Source organism: Vanessa cardui, chromosome 14 (assembly GCF_905220365.1).
Source record: "Vanessa cardui chromosome 14, ilVanCard2.1, whole genome shotgun sequence".
NCBI classification, from domain to species: domain Eukaryota; kingdom Metazoa; phylum Arthropoda; class Insecta; order Lepidoptera; family Nymphalidae; genus Vanessa; species Vanessa cardui.
In genome coordinates, this window is record NC_061136.1 from 13,157,680 (window position 1) to 13,180,676 (window position 22,997).

Genomic DNA, 22,997 nt, shown 5'->3' on the forward strand with positions numbered 1-22,997 from the left:
CAGGTATAGGTACATAATTTATTTAACTGATCAAATTGTGTTAAACTCTCTTTTCAGTAAATATCTTTAAACTTGAATGTTTTTTTAATCAATGCTTGGTCATGTTCAAGGAAATCAAGGAATATCTCATTTTCTTTACAATGAAGGGTAGGTAAACAATATGCTGATAGTACGAAAATAGCCCAAAGGGTCAGGTTAAGAGCTGTAACTCTAAGACTGTAAGTAGGTAATGGTGATTTTAAAGAATTATAACAAAACTATTGTCATGTAATTTGATAAATGTTTAAACCCCTTTGTATACATTAAAATTATTTCATTTTAGTGTAATTAAGAATTTTTTAAACTTTATTTTATGAGAGTGATAAAAACTTTTTAAAGTCATAGCTAGGTACTATTAGAATTAGGATTTTTTGAATATTAAAAAAAGACTGAACCCTACTTCCTAGAAATGTTTTCTTTTGTAATATATCTAGAATGGTTGTAAAACTTAAAAAATAAACTTAAAAGTCAGTAGAAATGTATTTTTATTTTTATAACTGCCTGTTTTTAAAAATCTAAGATTTACAACAAAAAATTAAGTACCTATTGTGACAACTTTGATTGGAATTAAAAAATCGTATTCTTATTTCTTCTTTTCGCATTGAGGGCGTAATAAACAATTCTGGCTTTTACAATACTCAAAAGCGTCCCATCGTGTATCAGAAGTATAAAATTTGCATAGAAATCAAAGACGCGTTTGAAATATATCGCGGTTCAAAATTTGAAAAAATTTTTATTTATTTATTCGACATTTTCTCAAGATGAGAAGGAAAAGGTAGTAGGTACGCATGGTTTGCATGAAATTCTGCCTGACAAAACCATAACAGTAGAATCTTGTAAAAAAAAAATGATCAGAGAACATCTTACGTTTAAAATCGAATCGAAATATAGTTTGATCGTAACGTAAATATACCATTACTAGTTTTCATTTTCCCTTAAATTTGAAGGGTCCAACTACCACCTAGCTCAGTGGTTGGTTATTTAACCAATATATTTATTTGTATAATTAATTTACTATGTTAGTACAGGGCCAGGCTAATAGTCAAATAATTCTGACGAAACTGCAAAGGATGCTAAACTGAGAATCTCAAACACACTTATACTGTTATATAAAGGACAAACAGTCTCTGAATTATTGTATTTGCGATCCGTATTAAAATAAAACTTTAATTTCAAGTTGTTATAGCAAATAAATATAATGATTAACATTTTATGATTTGGACGAGTATTTTAAAAGACATTTGCTATCTTATATTTATAAAAAAATCTTTTTTTCAAATAAAACATCCTTCTCTGTTGTACCAAAAGAAACTATAAGAAGTAAGAACTATATAAAAAAATCAGTGTGAGCTTAGCATTACAAAATTTAATTGACAAATATTAAATTTTTTCTCGTATGAGTATTCGATTTTAATGTCTAGAAAATTCTACTCATTCGATCAAATTCGCCTTTTCATTCGTTCTTTCTGTGTTACTTCACTTCGCATCCTTCAATACTTGATCTTCATAATTCCGATTCATTCAAATTTTGTTACTAATTGCCGGTGCTCCTCGTGCAATAAGTTTCCAGAAAGTCTTATTATCATTTATTGCTTATTACTGGCGTGCTACTGATAAACCTAATTTTACTAAAAGTATAATTACACTAATAAGTATTTTAAAATTACAATAATGACAGTGGACGAAGGAATTGATATAACCAAGGATGGCGATCGTGGAGTTCTTAAGCGAATTATCACCGAGGGCGAAGGAACGGACACTCCTAGCCCCGGCTGCCAGGTCACTGTACATTACACTGGAACGCTGTTGGATGGCACAAAATTTGATTCAAGTAAAGACAGAAATGAGCCGTTCGAATTTTTCTTGGGGAAAGGTATGACCGCTGTTTTCTTATATTAAATTATATACTTATAGTTATAACATATAATATATAAAAGAAAGTCATTATAATTGCCTGTAACAGCAGTGTTGCATTAACCTGATTCTCCCAATTACTTCTGCTGTACAGTTTAGAATGCTATACAATTTAGAAATTGATCTTTTGATTTCCTTGGCGACACTTTGGTGGCTTTGCGCCAGGCCGCCTGTGCCACCAGCTCATCCGATTTTCTACTGCCAAACAACAACTACTAGTAATAATATGTTCCAGCTTGAAGAGAGAGTAACCCAATGTAACTAAAGTCTCAATGGACATATATAAAACATTGTTTCCGATTATTAATTCTAAGGACTAATACTGCCAAGAGATGTGGAATATACTCTTTCTCATTAATCTAATAGAATAATATGTTTAATTATACACCAGCGGTACTGACTGTACATCAGTCATAATCCTGTTATTGTAATATTAATTCAGTAGGAAATCAAGTTCTTTATAATGTTTCAACTATGTAAAATGAGTTGAATTAAATTTAGATTACATGTATGTGATATAAATGCAACAAAATGGAGACATTATTTTTATTTATTCTGTTTATATATTGAAAATCTTAAAAATAATATCATATCAGACGTTTTTCTACTCATATGAATTTTTTTTAATAGTTAGTTTTAATTATAGTCCAAATTTATGGTCTTATAACAATTTATCACCCAATATTCATTATTGAAGTAATGTATTTAAATTTATTTACATAATGTAACTTAGTTAATGAAAGTCCCTGAACTTTGCTAACCTTTATTCATGCCCTTATAATATAATTTTAGCAGACAGTTACACTGACAACTTATAAATGTTTCACTTTCCGGCAAGGACTTCCTTTCATTCTAAGGAGGCAAATAGTCATTCAATTTATAAACAGTTCTCGCCAGTATCTTAGCCTATGGCTTCGCTTTGTGTTTTAGGCTAGGTTTAGGAAGTAGGCATACAAAGTATTCTTTGTCTTTTCTGGGAAGCTACATAGCAAAGTTGCTACATAGTTACATGTAGCAATGGCTACATGTAGCCAGCTTGCTATATACCAGATTTTATCCAATTTGATTCTGCATTTGTAATATTAGTATTGATTGCTAACTAGGGATTAAAAGTTGAACCGAATCAGATCCACCAGTTATTTGAGCAGTTGCATTCATACATGGTGCAGATAATATATTAAATGAAATGCTGTGCTTATCATTTTTAATTAGAGAATGTGTTTTATTATTTATACCACAGTAGACTTTGGGTTAATTAAAATTCACAGAAATTTAATACATAATAATATTGTAATATTAATATATTAAACAATCAGGTGGGGTATGGGATTGTTACTCTTTATTACAGATTATTTTATAAGGAGTACAGTACTACACCCAACTGATTGAAATAAGATAAATTTGTACAAACCACTTATAATTATAAAAATATTAAATAGTGTTGAAAGTGGTAACTAGTAAAAATATTTTTACAAAAAATAATAAGAGGGAGATTGTTAACATTTAATGTTAACTGTTTTGTTGCAGATCTTAGATTTTTTTAATGAATAAGCAAAATTTTGTTTTAAGGCATAAGGAACTTAACTATTAATAGTATTCATTTTTTATTGAGTGTCAAACCCTTTTTTATATTATAAATAAAATTAAATATTAATTTATCAATATTAACCACGCCATATCCTGTATATGGGGTACATTTTTGATAACAATTTTCTCATATTATTATTAGTTTATGGAACCTCTTTTTTTTACTAACATGACCACAAAAATTATATTATTGGGAAGATATCATCATATCTGATAAAATATCATAATTAGTTTTATTTATTTACGAATAAGTCACATTTTTCAATATTTAAAATACACAATTGAAATAGACAATTGATCTTATTTTTAGTATACATGCATATTACAACGCACTGATAACGAAATAGTCTTTACCAGAACAGAATTATATTTCATTATCAAGGTTTATACTAGAAAAAACAAATGATATCTCGATACTTTTTATGGAGAATTGTTGGACTAGGACTCTCTCAATGAGTACCTTTACACAAAAAACGTCAATATTTTTATTACTTTCATAGGAAACATTTCTCAGCAATATACATCTCAATTAGTGCGCAAAGATTGTGTATTAGAATAGTATTATAGGAATATTTTGATTGTCATACTCACAACCCTCAATTCATCAGGGTTTCATCAATTATAGGTTAATCGGAAGTTTGTCCGAATTTGGTATTTCATAATTATTTTCTTGAACACTTAGATTCTGTCGGTGATGTATTAAACAATGAAGATTTTAATTATTTTAGCAAAGTGTATTTTCCTCAACAATTTATATTTATTATATATTTTTGTAGATTTCAGTATGTAACTAATGAGATGTTTAAATTTCATAGATTCCGTGATAAAGGCATGGGAGATTGGCGTGGCGACGATGAAGAAGGGGGAGGTCTGTGTGCTGACCTGCGCCCCGCAGTACGCATACGGCCCCACTGGCAGTCCCCCAAAAATACCTCCAAATGCAACCTTGCAATTTGAGGTAGGTTTTAGTTTACAATTATTCCTCTTTATAATCTTTTAGCATCTTTATAATCTTTTTTGAGATGGCCCAGTGGTTAGAACGCGTGCATCTTAACCGATGATTGCGGGTTCAAACCCAGGCAAGCACCACTGATTCATGTGCTTAATTTGTCTTTATAATTCATCTCGTGCTCTGCGGTGAAGGAAAACATCGTGAGGAAACCTACATGTGACAAATTTCATAGAAATTCTGCCACGTGTATATTCCACCAACACGCATTGGAACAGCGTGTTGGAATATGTTCTAAACCTTCTCCTCAAAGGGAGAGGAGGTCTTTAGCCCAGCAGTGGGAATTTACAGGCTGTTGTTGTATAATCTTTTAGACTTTAGAAAAAGTAAATTGCCATTCTGAGCCCTGAGCCCTCCTCTATTTCATTGAAGAGATTTAAGGCCTACTCCAACGAATAGTTTTACTGTGGATCAATGGTTACACATTTGGATTATTTCATAAAAAACTAATATAACGAAACACTAATATAATATAAAAAATAATCATAACAAAAAACAATAGATATAGATAATTTTACTACTTTTATTGGCTAAGCTACTAGCCAAGGCCATGAGCTTTTCAACAGCGGTTTATTATATTATATTTCATAAACGAAAATGTACCTATTTGTGTTTTTAAGTTAACTATTTACCGTTCTTGTGATCTTTTAATAAATGTATTTATTATTATTTTTAATACTACAGTTAATTAGTTTGGTTTTAAATAAATTATTAATGAAGTTCAATAATTTCAGATCGAAATGATCGATTGGAAGGCGGAGGATTTGAGTCCAAATAAGAACAAGGGTATACTCCGGCACATCATCGAACAGGGTTCCGGCTACGATAACCCCAATGACGGAGCTCAAGTCACAGGTGAGAACTGCTAACTAGACTGTCTCTCTTTAACTATAGAGTAACCCACGCGTGAAAAAGAGATGGAGCGAATGTAAAGCCGATCTCGATAACAAATTTGTTTTGTCTCTTTCTCACATATCGTACAATATAAAGTTAAACATAGACGGTGACATTTGAAATCGGATTTCAATCTAACTATCCGTCTTACAACCGATGTCACAAAATTCATATATAGCACCTTCCTTCTGAGACCTATTAACTTTTTGATGCGAAAATAGGGTTCTTTACAATTATATCCTATTGGATCAATCACAGGAGCGAATACAGCTTTACGTGTTCTCATTGGTTGGTCATGAATTATCTATGGTATTTATTACGGATGTTTTGGTAAGTAAAATTTCGTTGCATATGTAAGTAGTCGGCGCAATAGTGTTGTATTGTATATATTGTGAACTGTGAAATATGATTGCAATTTAACGCATTATTTTTCGCTATATTGTAATCTGACGAGACAGATTGTAATCTAACGAATTTTGTAATCTTACGGTGACATATATAACATATTCAACGACCTCCGTGGTCGAGTAGTCTGTACACCGGTTTTCATGGGTACGTCACTCCTAGGTCCCGGGTTCGATTCTCGGCCGAGTCGATGTAGAAAATTCACTATTTTTCTATGTTGTCTTGGGTCTCCGTGTTATGGTACCGTCGTTCTTTCTGATTTTCCATAACACAAGTGCTTTAGCTACTTACATTGGAATCAGAGTAATGTATGTGATGTTGTCCCATATTTATTATTATTATTATTTATATAAAGATATATTAATCAGTAACTGTTAGTAGTGTACAACATTAGTACAGCGATAAGTAAACATGGAATACGTAATTCCAAGGTTTGTTTATCCTTCTTCGATTGGAGTAGGTTATATATGTTAAATTATTTTTAAATGGCTAAATATTTTTATAAGACCTCACCGCCTTTTTTTAATTTCTAACGCCTCATTTCACGATATCATCTACTAACATTATATCAATAAATTTATAATTTTGAAAGTGTATTTATGACTAAGGTTTAATATGAAACATTTCTGACGTCAAGTTTCCCACATAAACGATAAACCTGCCGATGTTAGATACGAGATGATGTTTGTCCTCAACCTTTGTGATATTGTTGTTACCCTATGTATGTACGTTTATGTCTTCAATACACATATTGCTTTTATTATTGTTTAAAGAACGGGAATACTCACAAGAGTCTAAAAAGAATAAAAATATATAAAAAGTAAAGTGACAGCCTGTAAATTTCCCACTGCTGAGATAAAGCCTCCTCTTCCATTAAAGAGAGGGTTTGGAACATATTCCACCACGCTGTTCCAATGCGGGTTGGTGGAATGCACATATGGCAGTATTTAGATTAAATTAGACACATGCAGGTTTCCTCACGATATTTTCCTTCACCGCCGAGCACGAGATGAATTATAAACACAAATTGAGCACATACATATATACAGTGGTGCTTGCCTGGGTTTGAACGCGCAATCATCGGATGTAAGATGCACGCGTTCTAACCACTGGGCCATCGCAGCTATAAAAAAAATAAATATATATACATATATATAGATAAAAATACAGTACATATCGCGATTTCATTTGATCTGTTACTCATGAGTTGTTAGTAAACATCTGACATATAATCGTAGTATCACAAGTACTTATAGCTATTTGGGTCAGATGACGTAACCGGCCGTGAATTTACATAGTTAACTACAAATGCATTACATACATGTGTTATTTTGAAGATCAAATAAATGTTACTAAAGTCCGTTGATAACTGGGGCTAAATAAAAAATAAAATATTTTACAGCGCCAATGTCTATGTGCTGTGGTGACCAATAATGGTCAGCTGATCCATTTGTCTGTTCACCTGCCTATGTTAAAAAAATGGTTTTGAATTACGATTTAAAAAAAATTAGAGTATTACTAGCTGATATCCGCTAACTTCGCTGGCCATAAGAGTAAAATGATCAACGCTTTTAAAAATATAATAGCTTTTGAAAAATCTACGAACGATTCCGAGTCGTCTAGTTAGTCTCATATCGATGTATGCTCCAAAAGCTTGCTTTTACGTAAGTCAATAGGCTATTTGACAATGCGTCATAAATAAAAATGCATTTTTTCAAACGTTTGTCACGTGACACAAAACGCTCCTAATTGGCCGGGCTTATGATGAAGGCACTTTCTGGTAAACATTGCTTTTCTACTATTCCACAGATTAAAATACAGGAAAGTGACGTCACCGACCCCATTGCAGCGCCATATTGTCCAAGTAGCGTTTTTGCGCGCTATTTAAATATGGAATTTTTAATATGATATTTTTTCGGCAAATATGTGCTAGAAATAAAAAACACAACTTTTACTGGGTTCCTTAACTTCTACTAAATAATATAAAATTGATTTTAAAAACCAGTCAAAATGCCTATTATGATAATATTATACACGACACTTCCGAAGGATACAATACATATGCACATATATATGCATAAAGATAAAATACACGATACTTTTGAATAGGCCCTGCCGCTTTTCTTTATTTCTTGTATTTGTATCATTAGGTTCACTCGCTGAGCGCGCTTATAATATAAATAAAAAAAAATATTAGCTTCCCGGGATTTGTGGGTTCAAATCCCGGGAAGCTCCACTTAATTTTCATGTGCTTAGTGTTACTAATTTATCTCGAGCTCGGCGGTGAATGAACATGTGAGAATGCATGTGAATAATTTCAACGAAATACTTTCACATGTAACTCCACTAACCCGCATTAGAGCAGTGTGGTGAAATATGCTCCTAATATTTTACTCAAAGCTAGCAGTGGAAAATTTACAGTTACTATTATTATATAGACTGTTTTGTTGGGTTTAATGGCTAATCTATAGTGTCGCAGGGCCTCAGCCTACTTTGTTTAAATATTAAACAAGGCCCCCTAAAAACGCAGGATTTCTGCCGTGACATTCTCGATATAACGTATGCTTAACTACCACCAATGCGTTCGACGTAGCCCCTGAGCCATTTCAGCATTTTGGAACGCTTTATGAAAAGAGGGACTTTTGGCTCGGTATCCTCACGGCCCCCTTTATTTAATTGTTAATTAATCCAATTGTGTCGCCGCGTGTTTATCGCGTGACGGCGCGTTGTGCCAGCATTCCATTATATGGCTTCGTTTACAATTTTATTTACAAAGATTTTATGTAAACAGGCGTTCTGTATTTGATTTGACATTAATTTAGCTTGTCAAAAAATACAAAACATGAATTTTAGCTTTACTGTAACTGTAGGGTTATATGGTGGACGTGCATCTACCCAGATAAATCAGGGTAGATGTTACCTACTATAGTAAAATATATTATAAAGCCGTTTGTTAACTCAGATGTAAGGAATAGGTAATACTCCTCGCAGTCCAATAGTAATCAATATGTCTCAGGGGAGCTTGAATACTTGCCATCGGATGGCTCATTAGTTTGTCTAAATTAATAATATGTTCTATAGTAAAGTTATAATTAAACATTATGCAAATGTGTCATTGAGGTTTGGCAAGGGATATATACTATGAAGCTGATACTGATACTAATTGGTTAAAGATTAACGAGACAAATGAATTAAAACAATAAAAATAGGCGAGTTTAAAGAATAATTACTTACAGAAGTGCAAAATCAATTAATATTTTATATATTGTTTCAGTGGAACTCGAAGGCAAGCTCCAAGACGGCAAAGTATTCGACACACGCACCGTTTCGTTCAGCCTCGGCGAGGGCAGCGAAAGCAACGTCTGTGAAGGCATCGAGAGGGCGCTAGAGAAGTTCACACTCGGAGAGAAATCCCGGCTAACCTTGCAACCGAAATATGCCTTCAAAACGGAGGGGAATACTGAAATGGGCGTACCACCTAACTCGGTGGTGGATTACACTGTGAAACTGGTGAGCTTCGAGAAGGCCAAGGAGCCGTGGTCGATGGACGCCGAAGAGAAGCTGCAGCAGTCTAACATATGGAAAGAGAAAGGGACGGACTATTTCAAGGCCAGCAAGTACCAGCTCGCTATTAAGAAATATAAAAAGGTCGTGACTATGCTGGGAGGTGAGTTTCTTGTAGTGTTTTTATCAGTGGTGTAGCTAGGTGAGGAAGGGCCCCAGTGCATAGAAAAAGAATTGGGCCCTCACCCCCTCTTTACCTATAAATAGCTTTTTAAAATTATAGATACCAAATAAGAAATTTTGTGCGCAGGGTTATGATTTTCTAGCTTCAGAAGCTTAAGGTTTAGTTTAGAGGGCCCCCTGAACTCCGGGGCCCTGGTGCACTGCACCGCCTGGCCCTACGATAGCTACGCCACTGGTTTTTATTTATGATTTTGGTAACACAAAGTATAATATTAATTTATCGTTAAGTCTACTTGAATGTTATAGTATAAAACTAATTGATATTGTACCTACACCATAAATATGTATTACGAATAATCTCCACTCAGATTCAGGGTTTCTGGAAGAGATCTCTTGTTAGAGATAAGTTATCCCTTTGTACACATCTTTCATTTATATAATTCTCTGTATACTCTGTTGGTACATAAATCAAGTGTGTGAACAAACTTCGACAAGAGTCTAAATTTGAAGTTGGTGAATATAACCTACGATATTTATTACTCCATAAAATGATTCAATAACTTTAATTATTAGTTTATATAATTAGAATATATTTTCTAAGATATCTTACCTGATTAAAATGTAATGCTAATACTTCGACGATGAACTACTTTTGACGACCTCCATGGTCGAGTGGTGTGTTCACCGGTTTTCATGGGTACGCCACTCTGAGGTCCCGGGTTCGATTCCCGGCCGAGTCGATATAGATTACCATTAGTTTTCTATGTTGTCTTGGGTTTTGGTGTTTGTGGTACCGTCGTTACTTCCGATATCCCATAACACAAGTGCTTCAGCTACTTACATTGGGATCAGGGTAATGTATTTGATGTTGTCTCATATTTATTTATTTATCAACGATATCCTACAATGATTAAATGAAGCTGATTTAAATAAAACTAATTATAACGGATGAATCGCGTATATTAATTATTATTATTTCATCCGTTATAATTAGTTTTATTTAAATGTGTAATAATCGCGAAAATTTAAGACAACATTATGTGAAGCTGATTTAATTTATGTTACTGCCACCCCAGACCTGCCCGAAGATGCAAACGAAGCTGACGAGCACAAGGATCAAGCGAAGCAGTTACTGCTCTCCACCCACTTGAACCTGGCCCTGGTCTACCTGAAGGTGACCCCTGCGCACCACTACAAGGCTCGTGAGCACGCAGCCAAGGCAATCAAGCTGGAACCGCAAAACGTGAAGGGTCTGTTCCGGCTGGGACAGGCGCTCCTGGGTCTTGGAGAAGTTGAGCAGGCCTTGCAGAACTTCCAGAACGTTATAGAGCTGGAGCCGCAGAATAAGGTAAATATAGAGAATGTGTGTTATTAGTGACATCAATTTAAATATAAGATTTTAAATTAACACGATTATTTTTTATTACTAAGGTTATTAAATTATTAATCTACGAATGTCTTGTTCTCTTGACATTCGTAGATAATGTCGAAATATCGAGCTCCACCGAATAAAAATAAAAAACATGGTAAATATCCAATAGTAAAAAACAAGCAATTAGTAACCTTAGTTAATTTAAATAGTTGTACGTAAATCATAGTATAAATGTTCACTTGGAGTTTATTTCAACGTTCGGCTTTGGTGAGGTTTGTTGTTTACACTTATGGCAAAATGTCATAAGATTCATACAGGTTTGTTTACCCGGTTTTTTTTTCAAACCGAGATGTATTATGGGAATGCCCCAATGTAACTTGCTATTTTCGATTAAGATTTGTTTAATGAATATTTACTAGTTTTAATTACATTCCTTTAAAAAAAATTATATCAAGAACTAACAATTTACCTTTTAAGGTCAATGTCTAACCTTATATGACTAAAATGGAATAAGTGTGTTATGAATAATAATAATACTTAAATTGACTTACAGTTATATATTCATCCATTGGTATATATTATACGCGAGACCTAATATATAATAAGACATACTTGGTGGTAGGGCTTTGTGCAAGCCCGTCTGGGTAGGTACCACCCACTCATCAGTTATTCTACCACCAAATAACAGTAGTCAGTATTGTTGTGTTCCGGTTTGAAGGGTGAGTGAGCCAGTGTCACTACAGGCACAAGGGACGTAACATCTTAGTTCCCAAGGTTGGTGGCACATTGACGATGTAAGGAATAGTTAATATTTCTTACAGCGTCATTGTCTATGGGCGATGGTGACCACTTACCATCAGGTGGCCCATATGCTACACACATAAAAAAAATAATTGATAATGCTGATAGCGATGTTATGACTGACTGACTGAATATCTGTACAGGCGGCAGCGAACCAGGTGATCGTTTGTCGAAACGCAATCGCGCTGCAGAAGAAACGAGAGATGCAGCTCTACGCCAACATGTTCGATAAGTTCGCCATCAGGGACGCGCAGGTAACTTATACATTTGCTACTTTATATTTCTAGGAGCATATTACCCACTTACTATACCATTGTAGCTTTCTATATTCATTTTAAAATGGTGTTTAATTATAAAATCTATGCCATATCTTCCGGGTGTTTGGCCTGTGTTGCATAAAATGAAGTTTTCGTGTATTGTGTTTCAGTTAATCCTATGATGTCGTATTTAATTAACTGAAATTACAACTTATTACTTTTAAACTTAACATTTATTGAAAAAAAAAAACGTAAACATGCATATGACGAGAGGGTTTTAGCGTTGTATGTCAGAATGTATGATGTATTTTGTGGTTTAATTTCGTTGTTATCGTTACCTTGAAAACAGGGGTCACCAAGCTTTTTATCAATTCAAGGATCGCAAAATAAGTTTCGTTAAAAACTAAAGTCCTATTGCTTCGATAATTACAGTTGTGATATAAATTATATATATTATATATATCTATAACCAGTTTAAAATAAGAGAATGCAATCGTCTGCGTAATTTTCTCATAAAACAACTGGCACTTAAGGCAAGACATGGGTAATAATTATTCACATGTTATGTTTCCCTTCCAGGCGGAGAAACAAAGAGCAAAGGCAGAAATCGATGTCATCGGTGAGAAAGTAGGCGAGTGGGGAAAGGGGGAAGGCGAGTGGACTGACGAGCAGAGAGACAGGAAACCTACAGAGTTTGAAAAGGAGAATCCTAACATTCTCTTGTTGGACAAGGATGGACAGTTTGAGAACATGTGATCTTCTGTAACATAAACGTACCAATCAAACAGATTTGCTTAAGTGTGTTTAGTGGAAAACATTTGAATGTGAAAACTGCATTCATATATGGCTACTTCGACTTACTTTGTGCTTTATTGTTTAGTTAAACACAGCTTATATTGTACATTACCTTTTAGTTTAATTATTTTAAAGCATATATTATGCTTCTTACCATAAATTTATGAATTTGTCTTCAATTTAAATATAATGGAATTGGGAATATACAGGAAATTTATTTAAAACATAAATGTTGCCACCTGATACTATATTCAAATTAACGAATGCAGTTTTCACAATGTTGAAACATAGTCTTATGTATGTATGTATATGAAGTGTGTTTATTTTAATGTATACAGAGTTCACGATAAACAATACATATTCAAAATGCAAATCTCGTTTGGTCGCGTACCTCACGCAGTCGAATCTAGATCTCCGCACCAAAATGTAATTTACGATGTAAGTTAATTTGTTTCTACAATATTTGTAGGTGTCTAACGTTATACCACGACTGGATATACTGTGGAATATTGAATATTTCAAGGTATTTCCCAGTCGTTTTGTTTTAATTGGGGATTAAGGGACTCTTAGTTACTGTGTTAAAGAATGGAAACTAATCGTTTTGCTTACGAGCCGTAATATAGAAACAGCTGTTGGCCTGTTAAAGATCACAAGCCTTAAAGTACCAGATAGCAAGGCTGATTTGTGAAGGATATTAGTTTAAATAAAAAAAATAGCTTGTTCTACTATTCGTAACGAAAAAGAGTCGTTATTTGTATACTGATCTGTAATGAACTTGAAATATACATGTGTGTAGATTCCATTACTGTATTTTGTATTTTTAATATTTACCGATTTCCGGTTTTAACTCTTACCTGATTAGTTTATATCAAATGCTAAAATAGTTTATAGATCTTTGTGTAAATTCTGTTTTACATTCTAATATTGATTATGAAGCTACTGTTGTGTTTTTAGCAAAGTTTGAATAAATTTCAATAGTAACTTCTTCTCTTATAGCTATGAAACTTTGTCAGGTACTGTGAGGTATTTGTATAGTTATTTGTATATAAGTGTGTACAACATAGTTTTACTCTTCTGTATGTGGAACAATGAATTTACAAATAAACTGTTATGAGGACTTGTGGTTTTTTTATTATATCAACAACAACAACAGCCTGTAAATTCCTACTGCTGCGCTAAAGGCTTCCTCTCCCTTTGAGAAGAAGGTTTGGAACATATTCCGCCACGCTGTTCCAATGCGGGTTGGTGGAATACACAGAAATTTGTCACATGCAGGTTTCCTCACGATGTTTTCCTTCACCGCTGAGCACGATATGAATTATAAAGACAAATTAAGCACATGAATCAGCGGTGCTTGCCTGGTTTGAACCCGCAATCATCGGTTAAGATGCACGAGTTCTAACCACTGGGCCATCTCGACTCTATTTATTTTTTATTATAAGCTTCTTGGCAAACCCGACCATTTATTATTTCCATTAAAAAAATACCCAACACGCATGATATATACTGTTGGAATAAACAAGCAACATCTGCGTCAAGTCACACAACTTCCTTTAAAAAAAAAGGCGGGAGATTCGCAGCTGACACATTGGGATCGCCATTATGATTATTATTGTAGTCCAAGAATTTTAGCACCAAAAATCGGTCCGCTCTGCATAAAATCCTTTACGTGATTTTTCGATTGGATTATGTCGGAGGGTACCCCCCAAGTTTAAAACCGAGTTTCTGTCGTCCGAAACTGCGAGCGTTAGCCGCCATCTTGAAAAACGTGTTTTTGCATATATCTCGGAAACAAGTTTTACGTTAAAAACCGAAGATAGATCAACCGCTGCTATGCTATATCATAGCAGCACCAATATTAGAATATATTCGGAAATTGTTAAGTACACTTAAAATTAATGCTAAGTAATAATTACGTTATGTAAACCCGTAAAATGGTTGAATTATACTAATTTGAAACTGAGTGCACCTGTGGTCTGTTTGTTTGGTTATTGGAGACTCCGCGATAGAGCGACCTTCACAAATAAATAAAATGATCATACTAGTCAGATTGTTTATTATGTCAAATATGGTTCAATACAATTCAGATTGGAGTGTCCCATCTACTTAACTGAAAACATGCTTACATTATTTTATAGTTACTTTTTGAAATAGCACATTAATCACGTAAAACCTATTTACCCTATAATTATCTGTATATCTGTTTTATATAACGTACAAAAATATTAATAACAAAAACTATAATTACTGTATTTATGGAGGCATGTATATGCAGAGGTAGTTCGGTACATTATAACATTACTGTAAAGCCGGATCACACAAACAACCCCTAGATGGCGTCACAGCGGAAACAAAAACGAATCTTTTAAATAGTAAAATAAAAAAAAATACAAAACACAAAATGCTTATAGAGGCAAATTACTGGATATATCCAATTGCGAATAAAAAAAATTAAAAATATATTATGCGTTATAATAAAAATCGATCTATTAACCTTTTAAAATTATGCAATAATGTAAACAATGGGATGCAAGTAACACAGGATTAAAATCCAAGAAAATCATATAATATAAATGTAGTTTGTAATTATGCTGTACCGGCGCGTTTCATTATAATCTAAATAAAAAAAAAGTTAACTCTGATCAAGCTTTACAGTGTATCGTCTTACAAGCAATACGAGCTATCTTATAAAAGAATCCATTTAGGAATTGAATACATAGAGAACAGCAATTTCTATTTACAATTCTAATCTTGTCGCACAACATACGTACTGATATATTACTACTATTGAGTGTATATGTTATAGGAACCTTTGTTACCTGTCTATTATTAATATATTGCTGTAATAAGGCTGACTGTTGTACTGATTCCATATCTTACGCGACAAGAAAATCTTACTTAAACATTTTCATATATCAAAATACATCGACAAATTAGATTCGACACGAGAGAAAAATAAACTCTATCGATGATCTATTATGCAATACTTTAGAAGCACTAAAAGAATAATTGAAACGCAATTTTGCTTACTACGCGTAACGGGACCGGGCTTAGGTTCAAATTTCACATTCATATAAATGATTTCGATATTACGAGCGAGTTCGGCTCGCCAAGTGATTAAGTGTAAGCCCGGTCCAAAAGCTTACATTTTAAGACAGATTTAGATGGAATCTATTTTGTACACATATCGGGTATTGAGGTAGTATTGTGTAACCATCACTATCGGAGGCTGTTTCGCTTACTTATCGAGTTTATCAATATAACGCATCCGTAAAATAGAACCACAATACCCTGTGCTCGATTATAACCTAATAACCTAAAGCTAGGGACAATAAGATCGCAAAGGCTACAATTATGAAAATTTTCTTTTATCAAAAATAATATTTAGTAAAATTAGTAAAATATCTTGTTTGTAAAAATAGTAAATAGTAATGAAAATTGATTCATATACGATTCTTAAATTTAAATTAATCTATTTTAATACATAAAACGTACTCGAACAGTTTCAAATAGATGTTTGAATAGAGATAATTCTTATCAGGTACAACTAATAGCGTCTTTTAAGACTCTATTCATCTACCATAAATACTTTTTACCTCAAAGATGCGTGAAAATCTATACATTATTGCTACCTTTGCGACGAAATACACATAGAAACTGTTATCATTTTATTATGAATATAGAAGTTTTGCATAAGTACTATGACATTGAACGATGAGGTTTATATAAGACTATGTAACACCACCAAATATTATATGCTATGTACTGTCGTAACGGGGCAAAATGCACTGCGACGCCGAACGCTTTAGAGGAGACGAACATTACTATATGATTATTACACCGTCGGGAAACCTTCATGACACATCTAATTAATACCGTGTAGATGGTCGCAGTGTATTTTGCAGCGAAGCTAACGTTTATTGACAGTTACACTGCGCTGTAGTCCGTGAATTTGGAACATTAATCATCCACACTCTCCCACTGCACAATTTTATTTACACGAAATTATACTGAAATTCATTTACTCGATAGTGGGGATACATTGACGAAACACATATTTAAAACTAAAACTACAGCGCAGTTACACCAAACGAGAATGAATGAAATTTCGAGAGGGGAAGTACTCAGTAGATACTGCCGCGGCAGATCGTTTCGCTATCTGTAGCTCTCAAAGTCCTCTTCGAACGGGATTTAGTGAAGTAACTTCCCCATCAACTTTAATGCAGTAATTTTGTAATTTCTCAAGCATGTCACTCGACTTGCCTTGCGTTGTCATCTCTAATCGGCTTTAAAACCTGATTGGTTGATATTTGTCGGCCGGCACCGCCGCCGGTCCGGCCGTTCCGCGTGTCTATTTCCGTCGAAGCCCAATTTTTAATCAAAAGCTAAACAGCTATTTCATAATTTTTTTTGATTCACATCTGACTTTTTTCCCCGGATTTACCTCCATTACATTATTAAGTTCATTGAACTTATAAATACATTACAGTCTTTGGATACTTTTATCACTAAGACCCCTTCGCCGCGAAATTGTAAATAGTTTACTCTCTCGAAAATATATTTCGGAGTTTTCATTTCTTAGCATACGTTTTACATTTTTCACTTCTTTTTTAGTTTTTAAACCTACATTTTGTCGTGCAGTAACCTGCGACCGTTTTGATGTATCTCCCGTCGCTTTAACGTGAGAACGTGCACGAACTCTGACCGCATATGGACGCTCGGCTATCGTATGTTACACTTTAGAATCCCTTAGAGAGATTTAAGGGTTGTATCAAAAGTTATCGTCGGCAAGCGCGACTCGATGTAGTCAAACAACTCGGATAGTTGTTACTTTTGTCCATATGGGTATGGGTTATATGACAGCGTCCCTATTCTATATTTTAGGTATAACGTAGAGTTGTTTCACATACACGAAGTTTGAGTAACTCGAGACTGGTCCAGTAACGTTTTAATAGCAGTACCGATCGCGCGATCATCAAACTCCTTGCAGTGTATCCGTAATATAATAAGAACGAGGACGCGTAGCTGTCTATCATAAATAATGTATGTTTGTACTTGCTGTTACGTTACACTCTCTAGACTTACATCTAAATATACATAAAAATATCACAGCACTATCGATTCACTTACACTAAAATCGCGACGCTTTGCGTTCGCAACTTTGAATAAAATTATAAAAAAAGGAATCGAAATTGAAATGCATGAAATCGCCACCGCCGTCCCGTATATACTTACGGGGGCCTAGCGTGTTACACTAGGGGGCCTAGTAACACCCCCCCCCCTGACATCCTCTCCTAGGTAATCTTTGATCTGTTTCCTGTCGTACTAGGAGAGTCGATTCAATGCTGAAGTGGGCGGTGGCCTCAGGATCAAGCATTAGAAAATGCAAATTACAACGTGCCGCAAAAATGTACCAAAATATTTACAAAAAGCCGATTTTACCAAAACATCTTAAGCCTAAACCTTTGGAAATCATTCGAAACGATTGTTCTCGATTTCGACTACGATAAACATCGCTGTTTGAGAATGTTTCATTAATACAGACTATATGATGTTCGGTACTCAGACCAGAGTAAGTAAACCTACAAACCTATGTTTATCGTAGGAATCAGGGTTTTCATTTTACCAAATTAGATACAATTTTGTAGTTCGCTAATCGAACCCTCGAACTGAATCGACAATCGGCGCAAATTTAAAATACCTTCGAAACGAAGAGAAAGTGCGTAAAGCAGTCGCTCCGACCTCTCATGCAAGTAAATTTCATACACAACATACAAACACAAACTCTATGAGACGACATATACATATTCCGAACATTACAGTGTAAGCGAATACAAGAGAAAAACTTAACTAAATGAGGTAGCGTTACTATGAATTATGATAACATTAACCGTCTAATGTTTGGTGGGATATATGTTAAAAAATGTATATCATATCAACATTAAAATAGAGCCTATTGTATAAGTGAGGTACATCATCGTTTCCGTGTGAGGTAGCTGCGGCAGGGGGCGGCAGTGGGGCGGGGCCTCAGGGGGGCGGGGCCTCAGAAGATGTCTGCGTTGAGGAGCGACAGGCGGCTGGCCTCCCAGCCCGGGGCCTGCTTGATGGTCAGCAGCGGGTCGATGTGGAGCATGTGCTCGTCCGGGTCGGCGAACTCGGGCCCGTACTCCGCCGGCACGGCGAAGGGCCCCCCCCCCTCGCCCTCGCCCGGCACCGCGCTGATCAGCTCCACGATGCTCTTCAGGCTGGCCGGGTCCTCGAACATCTCCAATTCCTTCTCGATGTCGTCCGACTCCATGGTGCTGTCGTCCGGCTCCTGGAAGATGTCGACGTGCAGGCGGGCGCTCGTTAGGGCCCCGTCCGGCTGCGGGGCGCCCTCTGCGATCGATTGATTCAAATTCACTTCGTTGATCTCGATTTCTGTGGGGGACTCCTCGTCCGGGGTCTCCGTGCTGTCCGACTCCGAATCGTCGATTGTGTTCGCAACGTTTTCTGTGCACTTCTTGTACTTTTTGCCGTCGACTTTGTGCATTCTGCGCAAATGCTTGTGCCAGTTCGGGTAGCTGGCGAATGTTTTCGAGCATATGGGACACTTGTACGGCTTGGATCCCGTGTGGACGTTCAGATGCTGCTGCAGCTGACCAATTTTCACGAAACCCTTCCCGCAGTATGTGCACTTGTGGCTTTTGGTTTCGGAGTGGGTTTTTATATGTTCAATGAGGCGGTTCTTGGCGTTGTAGACCTTTCCGCACACTTTGCAGAGGTGCAAAACTGTTTCAAAGTGTTGGGGGACGTGTTTGAGGATGAGGTATTTCTCGCTGTAGTTTCGATTGCAGACCGGGCAGATGTATAGCTTTTTCTTGTGAACATCCAAATGACGCTCGCATGATTTCAGAGTGGGGAACAGTAGGCCGCACTGCCGGCACCAGTTCTGCTGTGTACGGTGTTCACGTTGGTGGGTGATCAAATCTTTTGGTGTGGAGAATCTATAAAAGAGAACACATTTGATTACACCTATGCCAGTTTGCTGGGGAAAATTACAATAAAAATAGGTAAAAAGTGTAATAATCTTTTTTTTTTTCTTTAAATTGGAAGCAAGTTATTTTAAGCAGCTTCATATTTAGTGAACTAGCAGAAAATGTAATGTTAGGAAAAAGCTTTAAGCTCCCTCCAGGTGACTTTTTCTTCTCTTTCTCTCTGTCTCATTCTATTATATGAAATAAAGATTGTCAAAATAATTTAATGAATTAATAATTTTACTGTGTCTATGCATTGCGACTAGTGGTGACAGTGGTAGTGAATACTTATCATAAGATTGCACATTTGCTCAAAATTAGTGATTAAATTTAGTAATTAAACAAATATATTGATTAATATATATTATCTTACATTTTCTGACAGCCTTCCTCGGGACACATAATGCAATGGATAGCGTGCGCGTCTCGGAGATGTTCGCGGAGCCGCATCTCGGTGGCGTAGCGGTGTCCGCACTGGAAGCACCCAAACGGCTTGCCATTGGCGTCCATGTTAGCTTGGCAGGCTGACATGTGAGTCACGAGCAGGGACAGGCGGTTGAATGTCTTATGACAAATGTCACAGCTGTGAACGACAAAGAAGAATTCAACTGATTGTTTTCAAATTCATTCTGTTGGAATATATTCAAAATGAGGTTGTATTTATAATTGTTTCTTTGTACATACACTCACCAGAATCTATCCTTCATGAAATGGTTATAAGAATGGTCACTGAACACCGAGTACTTTTCAAAATGTTTCCCACAGACATTACATGTGTAGACTATATCTTCGTTGCCGTGTTCGCAAGAGAAATGAGCGTCAAACTCAACTCTATCCTTGTAAATGAGGGGACAGTATTTGCATGATATTCCGCCCAGCTGTTCTATGTAACTTTCTTCTTTATCAAAATTTTTATGAATATTTGTTTGATCCTCATTGTCTTCACCAAAATGTTTTTTCATGTGATCCTTAGCATTATCTCGACTTGATATATTCTCATTACAAACTGGACAAAAGTATATAGAAGCAGAGTGCAAATCTATATGTTCTTTACAGCCTTCGAGTGAATCAATTTGATTGTCGCAAGCTTGGCATTTGAACGGTGGCATATCTGTGTTGTTGTGAATTATTTGATGCAATTGGAGCTCTTTTTTTGTTGTAAATCTGAAATTAGTTAAATAAGTATAACATAGTTTCTCAAGGTATAAACAGCTTTACTTAAAACTTGTTATGAATACTCACTCTTTATTACATGATGAGCATTTAAATCTGTGCATTACTTTGATATGTTCCTTGAGGGATAAAGATTTCGAAAATAATTTTGAACAATGTTCACACCTGAAATAGAACACTTACAATTAGAAAACATATCGGTATCAGTTGTATGCCTTTGTCCATGCCTCTCTGGGTTGGAAGAGAGTTAGGCAATTTAACGATTGGAAAATGGATATTACATCTTAGCAAACTCGAGAAGGTTAGTTGCACATTGGATATGTATGGAATGATTAATCATTTCTTACAGCACTATTCTATGAGTCTGATGACCACATGGTAAAATTTTTTGTCTTCATAACAATATAAAAAAAATTGTAAAGTTTATAAAACTGTCTACACAGTTTACAGTTAACAGAAAATTTAAAGAAATAAATTATGGGGTAACTTATTTTATAACATTGGTATTTAAGTTAAACTCACTTGAATCTATCTTTTATGACATGGCTTGTGTAACAGTGACCGCGGAAACTCGGATAGCCAGCTATCTCCTTATGGCACACCACACATGTGTACACTATATCTTTACTTCCAGTTTCATGTTTAATGTAATGTGAATCATACTCTTTTTTGTTAGCATATGTAATGTGACATATGTGGCAGTATATACCACCGACTAAATCAATTGTAGTGGGTTTAGGGCTCCGGTATAAAGCTGAGCTTGAGCTCTCCGGGTCCATATGGGTGAGTGAAGCCATTTTAGATCTTTTTGCGGAGTGCTATCCATTTATTAAGCATCTATGTCTGTCAAACGAGGGGTTCCATGGTTGCTATGAGTAATATTTTCTTTAGGCATCTTTTTGCACCTACATGTTTTGGACGTTGATTTCGACCTTAAATAATAATAACAAACTGTTAATAACACACAATATAGAAATTAGTTAAATACACTTGCATTAACCTTAAAGGCATAAGAAGTTACAGTCTAACTAGTTAGATAATATAAATTTTAAATTTCGGTGTAAGGAAATCTTAGCGTGTAAACAATGTTATCATAACTTCTGAGGTCAAAGGATTATCAGTCATATTTTTCTCGAAATATTTTAAAGATTAGAATAGGATATGCTAAAAAACGATCACGATACAATATTTATTTCAATTCAAATCATAATTCATTAAAATACATGTATAAGTAGAGATCTGTGCAGATTTCCGTCACCCGCGACCTTGACTAAAACAGAATTATTCCAAAAAAAACTACTAACATGAATTTACGTATAAAATTATAATTAATGCACCAATTTTTAATTCTATACGTAATTTTTGAAGACATTTCGCTGAATAACACAGAAATTCCTTAAAACATATAGTCATCAGTAAATTTGTAGGCCGATGTGCAGCTTAAGTATCGCGTTAACTTATAAAATATGAATGAATACTTACAAAATCGGATAAAAACTTATAAATTTGCATCGGACAGGAGTCCCACTTTACATTTTACATTACAACAGCCGAAATAAAACTTAAACGATAAAAAATGTAACGCCGGACGACAAACAACGCCAAGAAAACGTGTGAATTTTGATTTTTGACATCTGTGGAGCATCTATAGTTGTAGAAAAAAAATCGATATTCAAATTGGATAACGCCGGTTCACATTGTTGTATTATAAACTTTGTAGACTTTTTGAAATTGGTTATTTTTAATTACCATTATATTTTAACGTCCTTTATTTAAAACTTACTATAAAACCAATATGTTTTGTCAGAATATTAGAATTTTCAAGCAAGATCATTTTTGATGTATCTGATCATGCATTTTACAGTTTAACATAGATTCAATTGTTAGATTTGACTAATATACCAACGTACTACGCGACGCGTAGTACGCGTGAAGAAAACATATTATAATTAATGATTTATACAATACAAGATTAATTATTTAAATAATAATGTTATTTTGTATTATCAATTGTAACTGTCACGTAAGCCAAATACTCAACTGAGTTT

The 22,997-nt window shown here is 34.9% G+C and overlaps 2 protein-coding genes across 2 annotated transcripts; one reads left to right on the plus strand and one right to left on the minus strand.

The window, feature by feature from the left end:
• The first annotated feature begins 1,497 nt into the window (after nucleotides 1–1,497).
• Nucleotides 1,498–13,460, plus strand: LOC124535160 (FK506-binding protein 59). The gene is made up of 7 exons (XM_047111257.1): nucleotides 1,498–1,912; nucleotides 4,356–4,498; nucleotides 5,284–5,404; nucleotides 9,123–9,515; nucleotides 10,612–10,883; nucleotides 11,852–11,962; nucleotides 12,545–13,460. Exons 1-7 carry the CDS (start codon nucleotides 1,711–1,713, stop codon nucleotides 12,719–12,721), a joined length of 1,419 nt encoding a protein of 472 aa, XP_046967213.1. The 5' UTR covers nucleotides 1,498–1,710; the 3' UTR covers nucleotides 12,722–13,460.
• A 1,339-nt stretch (nucleotides 13,461–14,799) lies between these two features.
• Nucleotides 14,800–22,859, minus strand: LOC124535018 (zinc finger protein 808-like). The gene is made up of 6 exons (XM_047111037.1): nucleotides 22,432–22,859; nucleotides 21,472–21,881; nucleotides 21,019–21,114; nucleotides 20,467–20,940; nucleotides 20,150–20,359; nucleotides 14,800–19,746 (listed from the first exon to the last, which is right to left on the minus strand). Exons 2-6 carry the CDS (start codon nucleotides 21,744–21,746, stop codon nucleotides 18,804–18,806), a joined length of 1,998 nt encoding a protein of 665 aa, XP_046966993.1. The 5' UTR covers nucleotides 21,747–21,881; nucleotides 22,432–22,859; the 3' UTR covers nucleotides 14,800–18,803.
• Between the last annotated feature and the right edge of the window lie 138 nt (nucleotides 22,860–22,997).

Excerpts from the sequence above, each read along its gene's own strand:
- LOC124535018 (XM_047111037.1), bottom strand. The coding sequence starts at position 21,746 with ATGGCTTCACTCACCCATATGGACCCGGAGAGCTCAAGCTCAGCTTTA. Across the intron at positions 21,115-21,471 it reads GTCATAAAAGATAGATTCAA|GTGTGAACATTGTTCAAAAT; the intron begins GTGAGTTTAACT and ends GTTCTATTTCAG. Across the intron at positions 19,747-20,149 it reads GAGGAAGGCTGTCAGAAAAT|ATTCTCCACACCAAAAGATT; the intron begins GTAAGATAATAT and ends TCTCTTTTATAG.
- LOC124535160 (XM_047111257.1), top strand. The coding sequence starts at position 1,711 with ATGACAGTGGACGAAGGAATTGATATAACCAAGGATGGCGATCGTGGA. Across the intron at positions 4,499-5,283 it reads ATGCAACCTTGCAATTTGAG|ATCGAAATGATCGATTGGAA; the intron begins GTAGGTTTTAGT and ends CAATAATTTCAG. Across the intron at positions 10,884-11,851 it reads AGCTGGAGCCGCAGAATAAG|GCGGCAGCGAACCAGGTGAT; the intron begins GTAAATATAGAG and ends ATATCTGTACAG.